The sequence below is a fragment of the Dendrobates tinctorius genome, unplaced genomic scaffold (genome assembly GCF_039654945.1).
Source record: "Dendrobates tinctorius isolate UK_male_01 unplaced genomic scaffold, ASM3965494v1 ptg000158l, whole genome shotgun sequence".
Taxonomy (NCBI): domain Eukaryota; kingdom Metazoa; phylum Chordata; class Amphibia; order Anura; family Dendrobatidae; genus Dendrobates; species Dendrobates tinctorius.
This window is the reverse complement of record NW_027361825.1, coordinates 33,067,720-33,088,782: the sequence shown is the minus strand read 5'-3', so window position 1 is coordinate 33,088,782 and position 21,063 is coordinate 33,067,720. Positions and strand designations below refer to the sequence as shown.

Below are 21,063 nucleotides of genomic sequence, written 5' to 3'. Positions count from 1 at the left end.
ATTATTGCCCTTACTGGCGTATGGGGCCTGGAGTGAGCCCCTCACTTTTTGCTTCTGCTCATCTGGTCCTAAGCCGGTGTGGTGGAATGCCGGGTATCAGCGCAGCCGTGCGCAATCGTTCTCTGCTCCTTCACACTCTGCATAGTAAAGACCAGAGCGCGGGTGGTGCATGCGGCCGTGCAGAGAGTTGCCGGCTGCAGTGGAGCAGGGACGTGAAGTCACTCTGTGACAATACTCACCCACCAGCGCTTGCAGTCAGCAGCACATCAAGGACCTGAGAATCGGATCCCCCCACCCAGCAGCATCACAGTTCTCAGACTGTGGAGAGACCTAGAGTGGCAGGGCTAAATGACAGGGGTGGAGCCATAGACAACCAGGGAGAAGAAGGCAAAAGGAAAGGTAAAAATCAGAGTGGGTGAGAGAAAAGATGGAAGATGTGAGAAGAGAGAAAAGATGGAAGAAATGAGAAGCAAGAGAGACAGAAAACATAGCAGAGAGGCAAGAAGAGACAGGTGAGGTTATATATAGGACACTGGCTGCAGTGGTGGGATTCAGGGGGCTCTCACCTATTCATTGACACCATTTGTAAAAATTAGCAGGCGGTTGCCTGAAACTTCAAGAAGCAATGCCGAAATCCTGTTTCCTGGCCCACAATTTTCAACTAAATGTGCATCTGAGGATGCACATTCAGTTGCAATATATTGCGGTGCACAGCAATAGTTACCAGCTGCCAGCCAATAACAGGCTGGCACCTGACATTGGCGCACATGTCGCTGGCATATGACGTCACTGTCATGTATCCGCACCTCAAATAAATGAGGGAGAGAGCACCGCTATACCATGGCCAGGTAAGGAATTTTGTTTACATTTCTTTTTGTACTGAAAGCCACAGGATGGGAGTTCATATACAGTATGGGGGCAGAAAGGGAGCTAATATGAGGCAGGATGGGAGCTCATATGGGGCAGGATGGGAGCTCATATAGGGGCAGGATGGGAGCTCATATAGGGGCAGGATGGCAGCCTACATGGGGGCCGGATAGCAGATAATATGGGGGCAGATTGGGAGCTCATATGAGGGCAGGATGGGAGCTAATATGGGGGGCAGGATGGGAGAACATACAGATGTGGCCAAAAGTATTGACACCCCTGCAATTTTGTCAGATAATACTCAGTTTCTTCCTGAAAATTATTGCAAACACAAATTCTTTGTTATTATTATCTTCATTTAATTTGTCTTAAATGAAAAAAAACAAAAAGAATTGTCCTAAAGCCAAATTGGATATAATTCCACACCAAACATAAAAAAGAGGGTGGACAAAAGTATTGGCACTGTTCAAAAAGTCATGTGATGCTTCTCTAATTTGTGTAATTAACAGCACCTGTAACTTACCTGTGGCACCTAACAGGTGTGGGCAATAACTAAATCACACTTGCAGCCAGTTGACATGGATTAAAGTTGACTCAACCTCTGTCCTGTGCCCTTGTGTGTACCACATTGAGCATGGAGAAAAGAAAGAAGACCAAAGAACTGTCTGAGGACTTGAGAAACCAAATTGTGAGGAAGCATGAGCAATCTCAAGGCTACAAGTCCATCTCCAAAGACCTGAATGTTCCTGTGTCTACCGTGCGCAGTGTCATCAAGAAGTTTAAAGCCCATGGCACTGTGACTAACCTGCCTAGATTTGGACGGAAAAGAAAAATTGACAAGAGATTTCAACGCAAGATTGTGCGGATGTTGGATAAAGAGCCTCGACTAAAATCCAAACAAGTTCAAGCTGCCCTGCAGTCCGAGGGTACAACAGTGTCAACCCGTACTATCCATCGGCGTCTGAATGAAAAGGGACTGTATGGTAGGAGACCCAGGAAGACCCCACTTCTTACCACGAGACATAAAAAAGCCAGGCTGGAGTTTGCCAAAACTTACCTGAAAAAGCCTAAAACGTTTTGGAAGAATGTTCTCTAGTCAGATGAGACAAAAGTAGAGATTTTTGGGCAAAGGCATCAACATAGAGGTTACAGGAGAAAAAAAGAGGCATTCAAAGAAAAAAACACGGTCCCTACAGTAGAACATGGCGGAGGTTCCCTGATGTTTTGGGGTTGCTTTGCTGCCTCTGGCACTGGACTGCTTGACCGTGTGCATGGCATTATGAAGTCTGAAGACTACCAACAAATTTTGCAGCATAACATAGGGCCCAGTGTGAGAAAGCTGGGTCTCCCTCAGAGGTCATGGGTCTTCCAGCAGGTCAATGACCCAAAACACACTTCAAAAAGCACTAGAAAATGGTTTGAGAGAAAGCACTGGAGACTTCTAAGGTGGCCAGCAATGACTCCAGACCTGAATCCAATAGAACACCTGTGGAGAGTTCTAAAAATGGCAGTTTGTAGAAGGCACCCTTCCAATATCAGGGACCTGGAGCAGTTTGCCAAAGAAGAATGGTCTAAAATTCCAGCAGAGCATTGTAAGAAACTCATTGAGGGTCACCGGAAGCGGTTGGTCGCAGTTATTTTGGCTAATACTTTTGTCTTGCCCATTTTTGGAGTTTTGTGTGAAATGATCAATGTTTTGCTTTTTGCTTCATTCTCTTTTCTGTTTTTTCATTTAAGACAAATTAAATGAAGATAATTGCAATTTGTGATTGCAATCATTTTCAGGAAGAAACTGAGTATTATCTGACAAAATTGCAGGGGTGTCAATACTTTTGGCTACAACTGTGTGGCTGGAGTCAGGGATGAGACACAAGGGGGCCAGGATGGGGAATATTATTACTGTAGAGACTAATTAAGGGATATTATTAGTGCAGAGATGCATTTTATTTTTGGAGGATACTGTTTTCAATGGGGGTCCTGTTACTGTACTGAGCGACACTATGTCACCTTTTTTTCTTCATCTGGTGTAGTGTAGAAGTTGGGAAAAAATTAAGTAATGTGCTCTGCAAGCGGTGCTCTAGATAACTTTGTTATTTCCTGCATAATTGATTCCTTGCTGGAAGAAGTGATGGCGGTCTGGGCTGGATGAATTTGAAATGTGAAGATGGAGGACTTCACCTCGAGTCAGTGTATCACATGTACATGCACAGTATACACTGTACATTATATACAGAGCTCCTGTGTACAATGTCGCCAGTGATCACTGTATTATCTGTACACTGACACTGCATACACCGCTCCTGTGTATAATATCATTGGTGATCCCCATATTACCTGTACACTGACACTATATACAGAGGCACTGTGTAATGTCACTGTTGATCACTGTGTTACCTGTTTACTGACACTATATACAGAGCTCCTGTGTATAATGTCACTGGTGATCACTGTGTTATAGAGATGAGCGACTTTGCCTTTTTTTGGCTCGAGTCCGGTTTCATGAAACCCGACTTTCGCAAAAGTTGGGTCGAACGCAATCGGCCGATTATCGTGAAAAGTTGAAGGCCGACTGAAACACGAAACCCAATGCAAGTCAATGGGGAAGAAAAGTCGTCAGTGAGTGGAGGACAGGAAACACACCTACAGTGCCCATTTTAATGCCAAAAACATCAATTCTTATTCCTTAAGCTTGTCAACCTTAATTTACTTTATAATAATAGTTAGGCATTGAAAACTGGGGGTTATTTGGCTAAAGTTGTGGAGGGGGTAGGGCTGGCTCCAGATTTTCATGGGCCGAGGGCCAAAGAGTGTCACTGGGCTCCTTTAACACATGCCACAATTCATGATCCTCTGATACGTCAGAGAAATAGCGGTATAGTACAATGAAAAATACTTCACTTCTTACATCACATGGCTGATATCCATTTTAAATTCTCCAATAGCTCCAAAAACGGACAGTATATTACTCCATGCAGTATTATAGCCACCGCATAGTGCGCCATACAGAGTAATGAGGTCCATACATTTCGCCATACAGAATCATTGGTCCCATATAATGTTGGATACAGTATATGATGAGCTCCACATAATGCTACAGTATATGCTGGTCCCCATGGATGAAGCTCCACTGTCTTATGGGCCCAAATAATGCTCCATGTATAATGGGCCCCATTTCTAATGCTCCAGTGTATAATGGGCCCTGTAAATGCTGCTCCAGTGTCTGATGTCTACCTTTGGAATGCTCCAGTGTATGGTGGGCCCCATCTATCATTCTCCAGAGAATAGTGCTCCCCAAAAATTGCTCCCAACCTTTAAAACAAATAAGTCTCCTCACTAGGAAATCCCTGTACTCTGGACTCCTTGTCGTCCCCATCTTCCATCTCTCTGCACTTGGACTGTTTAGGCAGAGGGCGTACAGACGTGATGTCATCGCGCTCTCTGACCAGAATGTCACTGTCAGGAAACGCGGAAGACGCCACGGCAGTGGAGCAGGGAGAGGTAAGTATTTCAACTTTGCAAGTGCTGTAATCCTGAGCAAGCAGGGGGGGCCCACTCGTTGGCGACGGCACTGGCACAGGGCCCCTCATAGTACGGCGGTGTATCTGATGGCGGGTGTCTGATGGTGGGTGGGGCAGAGACACTTTTGCGCACTATGAGGGGCCCTGTGCCAGTGCCATCGCCCATGAGTATGCCCCCCACCTGCTCAAGGAACCTGCACTTTTATCTGCACCTTCCACTTTGTCACCGTGTAAGGTGGTATAGTATGCGGGAAGGGGAACCTGAGTTTCATCAGGGTCAGATTCTGGCTGTGTAGAGTGCGAGGGGAATGTAGTGGTCTGGGTCAATGTATCAGCAGAATCATCTAGCAGTGGCTGGGCATCAGTGCACTTGTGACGCCCCCAGGAGTATGGTCGCCACAGTGGCATTACCTTCCTCCTAGGGAGTGTGATGTCATGCTTGGTAGCAATGAAGGATCTCTCTAGCAGTTAAACCAACACACAACACAGTTCCCACTCCAGGCCAGCAGGGAGAGCTCTGAACCTGACTGCTGAGGAGCTGCTCTGTGTGGTTGGGAGGAGGGAAGTTGGGCAGTCTGTGAAGGGAAGGGGAAGTGTGTGGACGTGAGAAGGGGAGCTGGAGGATGAGCAGAGTTAAGGCTCACTCCTAGCTGGAGCGCATTGTCCGGATTCTGGTCTCCAAGTTTGTAGGGACACTGACGGTCCTGCAGCAGAAACCGGAGGAAGTAGCAGCTGTAAAAGCTCTGTTCCCAACTAAGGCTCGGAGGCCACAGCAGCGACATGTGTGAGCCAGAAGGAAAATGCTACGGCTGTCTGCCATACGAGAAAGTTCCAAAAGAGAGTCAACAGCGGGAACTTCAGTGAACTCAGTACTGCGAGTACCTCAGATAAGGGCTAGAACGGAGGCCACACTACCTATCTCCAGAGAGAGAATTCCTAATTTGCTTCGAGGCTGACCAACTCCTTCTCCATCTGTACTCTGGGTCCTGGACGCCACTTACCAAGTACAGCTAAAGGTACTGCACGACTTTGTCTGTCTTCTTTCTCCTGCGCCTGGCGCACGGCTCTGCTACATCCTGCTCTGCACACCATCTACCAACTCTTTCATCTCCCCTGCGACTACGGCCCTACCTGTGCAGGGCTTCTACATCTTAGCTGCACCACAACATCTGTCCCAGAGAAGCGACACTGCAGCGCTGGTCAATCTGATCAGAAACCACAGGTGGCGTCACGTATCATTCACCTATAAACGTTATTCACCCCTTTGCATGGACGCCCAGGGCCACGGACCGGGTCACCACCACCGTGACACATCCCTCTGAGACACCGGCCCGGTACCGATTAACCACACTGCCCTGGCTGGTGACCCACACTCCATGTCAGATTCATCTTGGACGATTTGACTTGATAACCCAGGCATGGTATGTGAGAAAGAGCTACATGGACTAATGTGAAATGTGGCCTGCTGCATCATTCACTTTTGGTGGGGATGAAGGACACAAGGAAAGGGGTTCTTCCTGACCAGAAGCCACCACTTGACGACTCAGTGCTTGCATTTTTTGAAACTTCAGAAGAGGAGGGCATATTAGCTGGAGTCTGTTTCGGCAATGCAAGCCAAAACCAGTTCCTGATGCTCCGGCTTTAAAAGCGGTTAACCTACTCCCAGAAAAGGTAGCATTCCAGGCCTTCCAGAGCCAGACCATGATGCAGGTTCAACACCTCCTGCCTTAGCTGCTATTGTGCTTTTGCCACTACCAGCAGATGCACCACCACCATCAGTACCAGCTGGCCCCTCCACGCCCACGTCCGCGGCCTCTTCCACCATACTTCCAAATTTTGGAGAAAATGTACCCAAAATAACATCAGATATATGATACTTTATCCGAAGCGTACAGCTGTATACAGGCAAAGGATAATTGTAAATCTCCGTATATATTTCATGAGTCACACAGAGACGCTCACAGGCTCAGTATGGATTAGACAAGAATATAAAAAGTAGAAAAAGGGTACAGAATCATCAGATAGCAGATATATTGTTATGATCGGCGGAACGCACCAGATATAAAATAATAGAAGGTGCGTTCGCCGCCCGGGGTCCACCGTGCGGTAGATGGTAAGACCGCTGCTGGGTAATGGCAGATGCACCAGAAGGTGCCGTAGTGCGCACGGGTTAACATTACCCGAACGCTAGGAGCGGCTCTGTTCAGACACAGAGTCGCCTGGCAGAAATATATGCAAAGGCACTGGCCCTGTTAACGTCACAGGAGCCGGCGGGTGGCGTCGCAGCCGTGAACACCAATAGCTGCTGGTAATGCAGCGCAGCGGCAACTATAGCCGCAAGCGTCGGCGCCGAGAACCGGGCACCGACGGACGCTAGTGTAGGCGTGGATCGCACTGTGGCGTGTAGCTTGCCACAACCTGGAGCTGACTAACCCAACACACAGTCACCAATCATATTATCCAAGGGAAGGGGTTTCATAATAAGTCAGTCACCAGTCCATGCATCCATCACCATACACACACAGCATAATATGCTACACTAGCGCATGGCCGAGCCGCCATGCGGGCTTTTTATAGCCATGCGCTTCTGGGACCTTCCAGTACCCTGGAAAGGACCAATCAGATCCGACGCGGGACCTGAGCATGTGACCCCTGCTCTCCAGTGAGAGGTCACCTTGCGGGCATGCCCAGTAGCACGGCATGAGGACTTAGCCTCTGGAGCGGTTCCTGTTGTGAGTTCATTTTCCCCTTCACCACTCAGGCCCGATGAACTCCCTCTGCTGGTTAAGAAAGGTAGTGAGCCTGATTATCAAACATCTGAGACTAATGATGATGACTGGCTGAGTGGAGTTACTGACTGGATATAAGGCCGGCGACGCCCTTCTGCCCTGCGGGTGATTTCTCTGTGGGATCCTTGGATACTAGTATGAATTCCTGCTCTTCTAAAGCTAAGTTTTCTGCTTTGCTTTTTGCATTTGTGCTTTGACTTCGTTTTGCTGGATTTCTGCCATTCCCTGCTGGGGTGAGCTAATTCCTTTAGCTTTGTCTTCAGAAAATACCTGAGTGCTGATTTAGTTTTTGAAGCCTAGCTGCTTCAGGGCCTTTTTCCATATCAGCCTGTTGGCTTGTGTCTTTCATAGGGTTTTTGCGGATTGCAGACAACAACCGTCCTTTCCTTTCCTGTTTAGTTAGCTTGGGCCCCATCGTTTGCTCAGCCTATCTTTCTATCTGTGTGAGTGTTTTTTCATCTTGCTTCACCGTCATTATATGTTGGGGGCTGCCTTTTACTTTGGGGTCTGCTCTGGGGCAGTTTAGATTTCCTTTTCTGTCTTTAGGCTATTTAGTTCTCCGGCTATGATCGAGGGGTCTAGGGCACCGTAGGAACCCCCCACGGCTACTGCTAGTTGTGTTGATAAGTTCAGGGGTCTGCAATCTGATAGTTGCCAACTTCTCCGGTTTTCTGGATGTAGCTTCTATTTTTGTGTCTGCCTCCTACGGTGACTCGTTCATAACAGGTTCCCTGCAGAACAGGATGTGCTACCATTGCTGCACCAGAGGTGGCAGCAACATCCAGGCTGTCAGAGCAAGTCTGAGTAGAACGCCTGGCACGCTCTGATTGCTGAGCAGCACCCGGAGCGGTCGGAGGAGAATGGGAGACCGCTGGATGTCTGGCTCTGGGTTCCCGCTGTGCAGTGTCAGGAATCCGACGCCTAACATATATAGTATAGTTTAAACATTCTAAATCTCCGTATATATTTCAGGAGGTAGACACAGACGTTCTCAGGCTCCGTATGGATTACAACACAATATAAAAAGCCGTAAAACGGTAATGGATCTGAAGCATACAGCTGTATACAGTGTAGGGGTCATTGTCAATCTCAGTATTTATTTCCAGAGTCAGAAGCAGACTCTCACTTGGTCAGTTTGGATTAGACCAGAATATAAAAACCAGTAAATGGGTAATGTATCACAAGCGTAGAGCTGTATACAGTGTTGGGGTAATTTTTAAATCTACATATAAATTGCAGGAGTAACCCACAGACTCTCACACGCTCAGGATGGATCACACCACAATATAAAAAGAAGATCCGCAAGAAATAATCACACATGTGGGCCAATGTTCCAGGTGTCAATGATACACTTAGAGTGGTGGGTGGAGGAGGGCTTTCTGGCAGAAAGGGTACAGTATCACCAGATACTAGGTATATATAGCATAGTTTAAACATTAAAAATGTACGTCTATATATCAGGAGTAGTGTTGTGCCACCCCGATAGTGTTCGGGTTCGGTTCGTCGAACAGGAGGCAAGTTCGTCGAACGTTCGATGAACACCATCGAACCCCATTGAAAACAATGGCAGGCAAACACAAACACATACAAAACACCTTAAAAGGTGTCCCAAAGCAAAGCAGACAAAATGCTCAGAAGACACAAATAACATATGGAAAAAGGCAACTACATATAGAAAAGAGGTGGAGGAGTAAAAGGAGGAGGAGACACAGATATAGGCATGTCATGCCCTTATAAAGTCAAGAAAGGCTGTAATAAATATCTAAAATACAAAAAAAAATTTAAAATCGAAGACGATCATATACCGTCAGACTTCCCACCATAAATTATGCCAACTGCCGATCGGGCGGTGTTATTCCCACGACCCTCCGAACAGCGTCCATGAAGGCAAAGTGTTGGGTTTACGGGGGAAGTATGGTTGCAAAGTTGAACCTTAAAGGAATGTCCAGAAGGGCACCACCACAAGGAGTGGAGCCTGCGGCTTAATTGGAATCCACTCGGCGCAACCTCAACCATGTCAGCCACGGAATGGATGGACAGATTGCAAGCTTTCTCAATTCTGTGGGTGGTGGTGCATGGCCGTTTTTAGTTGTGCTAGCGATTTGTCAGCTTAATTCCATTAACGAACGAGACTCCAGCATGCCCTCGTGGTCCACGTCCAGCTTACTAGAGGGACACGCGAGGCTCTTGCACGCGAGATCGAGCAATAATAGGTCTGTCATGCCCTTACATGTCCGGGGCTGCACTCGCGCTACACTGAAAGGACCAGCATGTGTCGATTACAGGTGTGGATAACCCGCTGAACCCCGTTAGTGATGGGGATCTGGGATTCCAATTCTTCCCCGTGAACGAGGATTTCCCAGTAAGTGCAGGTCAACCGGAATTCCGGAATTAGGCCTAACCGGCATTCCAGAATGAATGTGCAAAAATTGAGTGTCCAAACCACAGGTGCTGTAGCTTGCTTAACAGCTGGGCTCCTCTGCTGAGTAGCACACAGTTCTTACATAAACAGGCGGCATAGCTTGGTTCACAGGTGGGCAACTCTGCTGAGTAGCAGACAGTGCTTACATAAACAGGCGGCATAGCTAGGTTCATGGGTGGGCTCCTCTGCTGAGCAGTAGACACAGGTACTAGACCCAAAGTATTGACTGGGCTAAATGGAGTTAAAAAATGGTTCTTACTAGTGTTGAGCGATACCTTCCGATATTGGGAAATATCGGATCGGATTGGATCAGACCGATACCCAAAAAGTATCGGATATCGCCGATTCCGATACTGGAAACAAATGCAAGTCAATGGGACAGAAATATCGGAATTAAAATAAACCCTTTCTTTCCTTATAGGTTAATTCTACATGAAGGAAAACAACTAAGAATAATGTAGAATGTAATGGGGGAGGTGGAGGAGACATTAAAGGCATAGAGGTTTAGCCAAATCAAATGGAATAGCAGGAATTAATTTTTTTTTAAGACGTTCGGAGTTATAAAGATATTGACTATGTTAAAGGGGTTGTGTAGCAATAGAGGGAGATGTTCAGAAAAGGCACATGTTGGCAGAGTGCTGGAACGGAGTGCTTCATCTAGCTTGGAGATTGACTGAACTCCTGACCCAGAGGACACGGCACAGATGAGGGCACCTGTATACACAACAGACTGTGAGTAAAGCTTTGGAACTGCATGCCCTGGTGTCCTCCAGTTATTACTGCGCCAACACACTCAGCACTGCTACATCTCTGTGCCTGGCACTGCACCATCTACGTCTCTTCACTACCTCTCCATCTACACTGCCCTGGGACTACAGCCCTACCTGTGGAGGGTCACAACATCAAAGCAGCACCATACCATCTGTCCCAGAGGATCTGTCTGCAGCGTCGGCTTAACATCTTCATTGCCAAACACCACAGGTGGCGTCACGAATCATTCACTCATAAACTTTAATCATCATCCACACGTTCAACATTTCCCTTTTACAATGGACGCCCAGGGCCACAGACCGGGTCACAGCTACGGTGACATCTCCCATTGAAACCAACGGGCCCGGTACCGAGTACCCCACCAGCCCTGGCGGGCGATCCATCTTGGCGGAAATACATAACAGAACAGGTTGTCCGGGCTTTTCACATAATCTCAGTGCATATCTAGGCTGCAGAATGCTGACAATAAGTAATTTACCTTCTGTGGCTAGTCTGCACGGTTTCCAAGATATCATCCAAGATAAACGTCCGGGGGGGTGTTCTGGCATTGAAATGAGAACTGGTCATTTCCTCCTCCCTCACTAGTTTCACTTTCCATAGATCACTGTTCAGCGTGTGTCTGGGGGAGGAGCAGCTGGGGGGTCTGCTTGCAGCCAATCACAGCCATGCCATTAGCTAACATGCCTACATGCCTAACAGGATGTGCCCACACTTCTCAGGATTCCTCATTGGCTGAATCAAATCAAACTGGCTCATAGCATTATGGGAACTTCCGATTCTGGTATTCGATATGCAAAAAGTATCGGAACTCAGTATCGGAATTCCGATACCGCGAATATCGGCCGATACCCAATATTTGCAGTATCGGAATGCTAAACACTAGTTCTTACATAAACAGGCGGCACAGCTTGGTTCACAGGTGGGCTCCTCTGCTGAGTATCAGACACAGTTACTAGGCCCAAAGTATTAACTGGGCTAAATGCAGTCAAAAACTGGTTCTTTCATAAACAGGCAGCATAGCTAGGTTCACGGGTGGGCTCCTCAGTTGAGTAGCAGATAGTGCTACAAGGGCCAAAAGGATTTTCTGGACAAGACGCAGTGAAAAATTATAAGAAACTCACACGGTGTAGCTCCTTGACAGATGTACTACACCGCTGGCTACCAGACACCGCTACTATGCCATGAAACTGTCTATTAACCATGAAAACCATTATTAATGTGAAAATAAAGTTACACTTTTGGTGAACGAACCATTCTCAAACGGAACCTGGAACAGCTGAATTTTAAGCAAAGTGTTCGAGTTCGACGAATGGCTCGAACACCGCCCAAAACAGCTCGAATTTGAACTTGGCAAACAGTTCGACTCGAACACCGCTCATCTCTAATCAGGAGGCAGACTCAGACGGTCTCAGGCCCAGTATGGATTCGACAAGATTGTAGAAAGTTGAGGAAGGGTACAGTATCACCGGACAACAGGTATATATAGCATAGCTTAAACATTAAAAATCTCTGTGTATATTTCCGGAGTCCGACAAAGACACTCACAGTCTCAGTATGGATTAGACAAGAATCTAAAAAGTAGAAAAAGGGTAATGTATTCGAAGCATACACCAGTATACACTGTTGGGGTATTTTTAAATCTTCATATATATTTCAGTCTCAGTAAGACAGTTCAGACTCTCCACAAGAGGAAACGAGATGGATACAAGTACAGACGGAAAGTCGAGTGATTGCAGAAATTTTGGAATTACTAATCACGGGAAAAACTCCCGGGAGAATTCTTAGAGGCGATGCTGACTCTCAACTACTTTATCTGTGGAGACAGCGAAAACAGTTCTTTGTGAAGAAAGGGTTGCTGTATCGCAGTACCGTGGATCCCATCACCATTACTAATCTCCATCAAATTGTGATCACAGGGAGAGATGTAGACATGGTCCTCATTGCCTATCATGATCTGTCAGGTAACTTTGGAGTGCAAAAAACAGAAGCCACAGGCCGTAGGAGATTCATCTTATTGTGAGTCGACGTCCATAACAAATGGAAGACATTGATCATCTGAAGATAGAGCCCAGCAGGACAGGGCATAGCTAAGTCTTAACCATCATCTATCAGTTCACCAAATTTGTAGTGGCAGTCCCAGTGAAGGATTTAACAGCCCAGACTACACAGCGGTGGAGCAGGGAGAGGTAAGCATTGCAAGTGCTGGTGCCCTGAGCAAGCAGGGGGGGGCCACTCGTGGGCGGCGGTACTGGCACAGGGCCCCTCATAGTACGCCGGTATGTCTGACGGCGGGTGTGCACCCCCACCATCAGAGACACTTGATTCTACTATGAGGGACCATGTGCCAGTGCCATCGCCCAAGAGTGGGCCCACCCACCTGTCCAGGGCAACAGCACACGCACGGGTGCGTGCGCCAGTTGGTGACCCTGGCCCTGGGGGGGGGAGGCAGCCCAGTTAAGAAGGTGGAAAAAATGACATATGTTGATGTTGGACATTCAGCAGCTGCAAATGGAGGAATTGGAGAAGTCCGAGGAAGAGGAGGACAAAAGCGAGCCATTTTTCTGGCAACCTATGTGTCAGCAGGGGAGGGTGGGACAAAATCCTTTGAAAACCCATGCATAGTTCATTTTAATGAAGGTTAGGTCATCAACATTTTGGGTCGACAGACGGGTCCTTTTTTCTGTCAGGATTGATCCAGCAGCACAGAAGACACTTTCGGATAGCACACTAGCAGCAGGGCAAGCGAGCTCCTGTAAGGCATATTGTGCCAATTCAGGCCAGGAGCCCAGTTTACTGGCCCAATAGTCAAAGGGGAATGACCTGTGAGGGAGAACATCGATATGGGAGGAGAAGTAGTTTGTAACCATAGTTGACAACTGCTGTCTCCTGTCACTTTCAATCGATGCTGTATTACCAGTTGTGTGAGCGGTACTTGAAAAATCAGTCCACAACATGCTCATGAAACCCCTGTCTCCAACGCCACAACGAACACCTCTTCCATGTTGCCCCCGACGGCTCATGGGAGAACTATCACCGCTGCTGTGTGCTGAGAATGCCTCAAACAAACGGTTTACCAGAGTTGCTTGTTTGTTAGCCAATATAAGCTCTAGGTTCTCCTGTGGCATGATTTTTTGGAATTTGCCTTTATAGCGTGGATCCAGTATGCTGGCAAACCAGTAGTCGTCATCTGTCATCATTTTGGCAATGCGGGGGTCCCTTTTTAGGATCTGCAAGGCATAATCAGACATGTGGGCCAATGTTCCAGGTGTCAATGATGCACTGCGAGTGCTGGGTGAAGGACGTCTGCGCTTACCAGCCGTGTGCATTGCTCAAAACACTGAAGGACTTTACAGAGGTCTTTCAGCTTTGACCACTGCACACCAGACAACTCCATGTCTGCCCTCAAACTGCCTGCCCATGTATCCTCCCACAAATACATTACAGCCTGCCTCTGTTCACACAGCCTCTCAACCATGTGCAGGGTGGAGTTCCACCTTGTTGCAAAGTCGATAATTAGGCGGTGCTTGGGAAGATGGAACAATCGCTGCAGCATCTGCATCCGACTGGAGTGTACGGGCGACCGGCGGATGTGCGAGCACAGTCTTCGCACCTTATGGAGCAGGGATGTTAACTCCGAATAATTATTGTGGAAGCACTGCACCACCAGGTTCACAGTGTGAGCCAGGCAAGGTACTGTATGTGTCTGAGTTTTGAAAGGGCTGTGGCTGCCACAAAATTCCGGCCGTTATCACGAACTACCTTGCCTGCCTCAAGATGTAGACTGCCCAGCCATGACTCAGTTTGTCGCTGCAAGTAGTCGGCCAGTACCTCCGCGGTGTGTCTGTTGTCGCCCAAACACATCATCTTCAACACAGCCTGCTGACCCTTACCACTAGCTGTTCGATAGTGGGAAACCTCATGTGCAACACTGGCAGCTGCGGATGGAGTGCTCATGCGACTGCGCTCTGTGGATGAGCTTTCACTTCCAGAGGAGGAGGAGGAGCGTCGAACACCTACAGCCAACTGTTTCCTATACTGTGGGCTAGGTAGCACTGTCCCACCGCCGCTGTCCACTGTGGACCCTGCATCCACCACATTAACCCAGTGCGCAGTGATGGACACGTAACGGCCCTGGCCATGCCTACTGGACCATGCATCTGTTGTGAGGTGCACCTTTCCACTCACTGATTGCTTGAGTGCATGGACAATGCGGTCTTTCACATGCAGGTGGAGGGCTGGGATGGCTTTTCGAGAAAAGAAGTGCCGACTGGGTAGGTCATAGCGTGGTACTGCGTAGGCCATGAGCTCGCAGAAAGCTTTGCTTTCAACCAACGGTAGGGCATCATCTCTAACGAGATTAGTTTGGCAATGTGGGCGTTCAAACCCAGTGTACGTGGATGAGAGGATGAGTACTTTCTTGCCCTACTCAGAGTCTCTGGTAGGGTGAGCTGGACTTGAGAGCTGCATATGGTGGAACTAGCGGTGGACATGGCGGACTGAGAGAGGGTTGGTGATAGTGATGCTGATGGTGTTGGTGGTGTTGCTGATGGCCTAGATTCAGTACTTTCATAGCAATAACATTGTGATTCCCTGACTGCTTTGGCCTTGCAATGACACCTCATCATTTGCTGCTGGTGGTGTGCTAACCGGTGGGCTTACAGTGGGGGAAGCGATGTAGTGTTGCTGACTACCTTCATTCGGAGCAGGTGCACATGTGGTATGTGAGGTTTGGTAGTCCGTCCACTCTTGCAGCAAGTGCATGGTGGTTAAATGTCTAAGCATGCAACTGGTATTCAGATTTCTCAGATTTTTCCCTCGGCTAAAGGTCTTTGCGCACTTCTTACAGATAACTTTTGCCTGATCATTAGGATTTTGTTCAAAAAAGTGCCACACTGCACTCTTCCTACTATAGAAGACAGTTTGAGGCTTTGCACACTGTGCTAATTTGACCGCCTGGCCAAGCTGTCCTGCAACACTTTTGGCTTTTGTAACTCGTTTTTGGACTGCTACGGTCCTGCCAGATAACAGCTGTTGCGATGCCGTTGCCTGCTGCGGATCCTCCTCCTCCTCTTCTGAGCTATTGGCAGCGGCACCCTCTTCCCCCAATGGATGCCAATCTGGGTCAACAACTGGGTCATCCATCACCTCCTCTTCAATTTCATGTGCACCTTCCTCTGTGTCACCGTGTAAGGTGGTTTTGCTGACCAGAACCCTGCACTGACGACTCTGCTTGCAGGTTTCGTACGTTCAGAAGAGGAGGCAATAGAGCTGGTGGCTGTTTCGGCAATGTACGCCAAAACCTGTTCCTGATGCTCCGGCTTTAAAAGCGCTTTTCCTACTCCAAGAAAAGGGAACCTTACAGGCCTTCTTGGGCCAGACGATGACGCAGGCTCAACACCTCATGCCTTAGCTGCTATTGTGCTTTTGCCAGGACCAGCCGATGCACCACCACCATCATTACCAACTGCGCCCCCCTGCCCACGTCCGCGACTTCTTCCACCTTACTTCCTCATGATTGGGAAAATGTACCAAAAATACCAGCAGAGAGATGGTACTGTATAAGGAGCGTCCAGCTGTGTAAGGTGTATTAAAAAATTAAATCTACGTATATATATATATATATATATATATATATGTATTTGACCGTAATCCAACAAGCAGATATACGGAACTGTATCAGAAGTGTACAGCTGTATACAGTATGTTTTTTGTGTAACTAACAATCTACGTATATGTGTTTACGGAGTGTCACACACACACGCTGACTCTGTATAGATGTGACTGTAATGCAAACGGCAGATATACAATACCGTTTGAGAATCAGACAGCTCTATACGGTGTCTGTATGGAAAATTGTCAATCTCCATCCATTTTTATACCGAGTGACACACGCAATCTCTGTATAGTTTTGACTGTAATCAAACAGCAGATATACAAAACTGTTTGAAAAGCAGACAGTTCTATAAGGTGTAGGTCTGGAAAAATGGAAAATCTCGTGAAATCGCTATAGCAACGCGAGACCAACGTCATCACAGGTCTCGCAAGGCATCGCTGGGAACGGGAGCGTCGCTGAGACAGCGCGGGACGTAGGAAGGTAAATATACCCCGATTTTTTATTTTTTTATCATTTTAAACATTCTGTCTTTTACTATTGATGCCACATAGGCGGCCTCAATAGTAAAAAGCTGCTCACACTTGTCAAACACTATGTTTGACAAGTGTGACCAACCTGTCAATCACTTTCCAAGCGATGCTTCAAATCGCTTGGAAAGTGCTTGAGAAAATCGCGAACAGAATCGCGGTAAAATCGCAGTGAAATAGCGAGGGAAAAACCGCGCGATTTCTGGGAAGGAGTCCGGTTTTCAGTGTCCGGATTTAATCGCATCGTGGGCACATAGTCTAAATGTACATTTCTTGTCTATACTGGAGACTTTTCAGCAGCCTCATTATCATTGCATACAATATTTCAATGAAAGATAACGCTTCTGTATAAAGTAGATAAAACAGGATCACCATTCACAATAGCATGTGATATCACAGCTCACCTTCTCCTCCTCATGTGCAATGACACCTCTAGATGCAGTAGATAACAGAGGATCCACCATTTACAATCGGTGATGGTTACAACTACCCTCTTTTCCTTCTTGTAACACCTCTACATACAGTAGATAACACAAATTTCTGCATTCACTACAGGTGATGTCACAGCTCACCTCCGCCGCCTCCTGTACAATGACAAATAACCTCACTATATACAGCAGATAAAACAGGATCCACTATTCATAATAGGTTATGTCATTGCTCACCTCCTCCTCCAGTGACTGATAACACCTCTATATACAGTAGATGACACAGGATCCACCATTCACAATAGGTGATGTCACAGCTCACCTCCGCCTCCTCCTGTACAATGACTGATAACATCTCTATACTCAGTAGATACTACAGCATCAACATTTCACAATAGTTGATGTCACAGCTCTAGAATTAGCCCATCCTCACAGAAAAATGTCACACATAGGTGTACACCACCCATGTACATGAAATTACAAAGATAGAAAAAGAGAAGCTAGTGTGTGACTAAAGTTTAACCTTTATTGTATAAATTAAAAAGGAATAAAAATTTAGCAAATTTTTAAAAAAATTGTTTACATACATCACTAGGGGTATATTGGGTCACTTATTGCATGCGTGACCCACTAATTCCAATAGGCGAAATATAAAGATTTTCCTTAAGTAATAGGGGTGTAGACCGTTGTCCCCATTAATTATTGGTCAGATAAATGACAAATTTGCAAAAATACTCTGCAGTAAAATATATGACAGCAATCAGCAAGTGCTGGATAACAAATACAGGGTATTTAGTCGATACGTTTTTAGCAAAAAACAATCCGCCGATGGTCAACTGTAATCTCAAAGGATTTAAAGGGCTCATTTTTCCTGCAGTGCCTCCAGAGGGAAAATGAAGCATTATAGAGATTGTATTAAAATCAGTCAGCTATTCATGTAATAAATTAGTATGATAGATTCTCTAGAGACACTCTGTGTTGTCATTCCCAAGTAGTGTATGGCAGATAGATAAGAGTCTTAAATAAGAACCCTTCTTACATTCCCAATTATGGTATGTATAATACAGTTTATAAATCAGATGATCATATTGTGAATATCTTAGAATTGATCATTTTTACCTGTTTTATCTTGATGAGGAAGCAGTCTATGTAATCTCGTGGATTTTTTGGATCAAGCGTCTTCTCGTGATTCATTATAATGTCTGCTGAGATGTCAAAGATATCTTGAAAATTTCTCCATATTTTCTTATGTGGACCCGGTAAATAGTCCATAAGATTTGGAAACATGTTGTAGAGCTGAGAAATAGCAAAAATAAATACACTTTTGTTAATGAAAATAAATGCTATGAAGGAAACAAAAGGTACATCCAGCACCAAAGTTCTTAATGAAGTCGTGATAAAATTAATTGTCCCAACTGTGTAATGGATGTGTCCAACCATGTAGAACTTCTCCAGTTCATAGTGGGCACATCCCTGTTGTGAATTCTCTTACCTCTGGGTCAGGGCTCCCTCTGGTGGTTACTGGAAGGGGGTGGAGCTGGCCAGATTGACAGAGGTCTGCCACCTGATGATGATGATGACGATTGGAGATCTGGGGTTACTGATTGGAGTATTTAAGTCAGCAGGCTTCCTTCAATCCCTGCTGGTGATTGCTTTCCTGTGCATTCTGAGGTCTGATGTCTCCTGCCCTGATCCTGCATTGTTCAGCTAAGTTGTTCATTTGCTAATCCTTTGTATCTGAACTGGTTTTGTCTTTTTCTGCTTGTTTTGAGGGTTCAACTTGCTCCCTGCTGGGGGTTGTGCTGGACCCCGCTCCATATGTTACAGCTTGTGTCAGTTTATTCAGTCCCCTGTTATATTAGTCTCTTTTGCTTTGCTGCCAGTTCATACCAGAATGCTAATATAGTGGGGGCGAGGTCGAGAGACCTCAGTGTTTTTTTGTACATCAGACGTGATGTATTTTTATGGGTTTTTGCGTGATTGCAGACAGTGTCTTTTGTTGTGAGCTCATCTGTTCATTCACCTTTTGTGTCCGAGGATCTCCCTCTTCTGGTGAAGGAAGGTAGTGAGGCTGATTTGGATGAAAGAAACCAAACACCTGATCAGGTGGATTGTGACTGGGTAACGGGAACTTCAGACTGGATATAAGGCAGCCGACGCCCTTCTGAGTGGCTGGTGATTTCTCTGCTGGATTCTTGGAGACCAGTCTGATTCCTGCTTCCCAAAGATAAGTTTTTACTCTGCTATTGAACTTATTAATTTTGGTTTTGTTTTCCTTGTTTTCTGAGTTCAGCCATCCCCGGCTGGGGGTGTGCTGGATTCTTTTTCCTTGATCAATGTCCTCTTTTGCTCTGCTTTCAGAATATTCTGAGTGCTGATATAGGGTTTGAAGTCTAGTGACTTCAGGGTCCTTTTTGCTTATCAGTTGTGTTGGTAATATTTTTAGCAGGGTTTTCTCGGATTGCAGACAGCAGCTTTTCTGTCCTGTCCTTTTTAGTTAGCTTGGGCCCCATCGTTTGCTCAACCTATCTTTCTATCTGTGTTAGTGTTTTCATCTTGCTTCACCGTCATTATATGTTGGGGGCTGCCTATTTCTTTTGGGTCTGCTCTGGGGCAGTCAGTTTTTCCCTTTTCACTCTTTAGGCTTATGTAGATCCCCGGCTGTGACGAGGTGTCTAGGATCACCGTAGGAACACTCCACGGCTACTGCTAGTTGTGTGATAGGATTAGGGGTCTGCAATCCGCTAGTTTCCAACCTCTCTGATTTTCTGGGCTGAGCTTGTGTTTTGTTTTTTCCTCCTCGGTGACTTAATCATAAAAGTCTTTCCTTTCCTATCCTATCTTGTCAGTTTGGGCCCCATCATTTGCTCGCTCTATTTTCTGCCTGCATTTGTGTTTCATCTTGTCTCACCGGCAATATATGTTTGGGGGCTATCTATTAATTTGGGGTCTACTCCGGGGCAGTTTAGATTTCACTTTTCTTGCTTTAGGCTTAGTTAGCTCTCCAGATGTGCCGAGGCTTCTAGGGCATCGTAGGTAAGCTCCATTGCTACTGTTAATTGTGTAGTTAGGACTAGGGGTCTGCAATCCGCTAAGTGACCAACCTTTCTGTTTTTTTGGTGGCCTAGCCTATTACTGCCATCCTCCTCGGTGACCTGTTCATAACACATCCCACAGCCAGGGAGAGAAGAACATATCACTTATAAGTGAGTATACGAACTAAACAGCAGGGCCTCCCAACTGCCACTTTCTAAGGTAACACATTTTTCTTTCTGTTTTATCACTGGAGCATTTCTGCCACATCACCATTCCTGTAAGCTCATCATAATTTGAATCCGTGACATATAGGTTCATTACCCAGTGGAGCTCCTACTTCACTTACTTGATTTATAATTAGCTCAGAGGGCTGGAAACGTGGAAGAAACACTCCTGTGTTATCTTTGGAAGAGAAATGTTTCACCTCATAAAGTAGCGGCTGAGACCGCATGCTGTCGTCTGTATACTCACTTATCACAAGTGGTATGTCTTGACTACTGTATGAACTGGAGTAGCTCTGCATGGTCAGACACAGCCATTATACAGTACATAGCAGGGGCATATTTATAATACTATCTCAGCATAGGAACATATTTTAACACATCTAAGTGTGGAACTTAGTTTTATTCCAAGATATATTGTTTAAAATGTAGTTTGTATAGCGTGTTCTACATTTTTCATGCAACTATTCTGTGTAATTTTCATGGTGGCAACTTTGCTTCCCGATTTTATAGAATTTACAAATAGAGAAGAGTATTTATAACTGAGAGAAACAAGAGATAGGCGCTCTCATAAGGATGATGCAAGTTGTTCCAATAGATAGGTTAAAAAAATAAAAAATAAGAACCATATGTAACCACTTTTTATTTAAAAAAAAATGCGTTTTGGCTGATCCAGCCCTCCGCAGGTGCCGCAGCACAACTTCGCCAGGTGAGATTTTTTTCTCTATATTTGGTTTAACAATATCAATGTGCTACGTTCAGAAAGTGTCAATTTCTTTTCTTTTCCTCAATTACATGCCATACATTGGTATGAAGAAGAGTTTATATCAACATGGTGCTAGATTTACCTTTAGTTTCCTATTTGGGAAA

General features: G+C 46.1%; 1 protein-coding gene across 12 annotated transcripts in view; it reads right to left on the bottom strand.

Annotated features, from left to right (window-relative positions):
* Positions 1-21,063, bottom strand: part of LOC141052050 (cytochrome P450 2F3-like) — a 198,227-nt gene that overhangs the window by 43,616 nt on the left and 133,548 nt on the right. For all 12 annotated transcript variants that reach the window (XM_073549229.1, XM_073549235.1, XM_073549236.1 and 9 more), the window contains one exon: positions 18,056-18,232. In XM_073549229.1, coding sequence (XP_073405330.1) covers positions 18,056-18,232 — 177 coding nt within the window. The remainder of the gene's footprint in view (positions 1-18,055; positions 18,233-21,063) is intronic.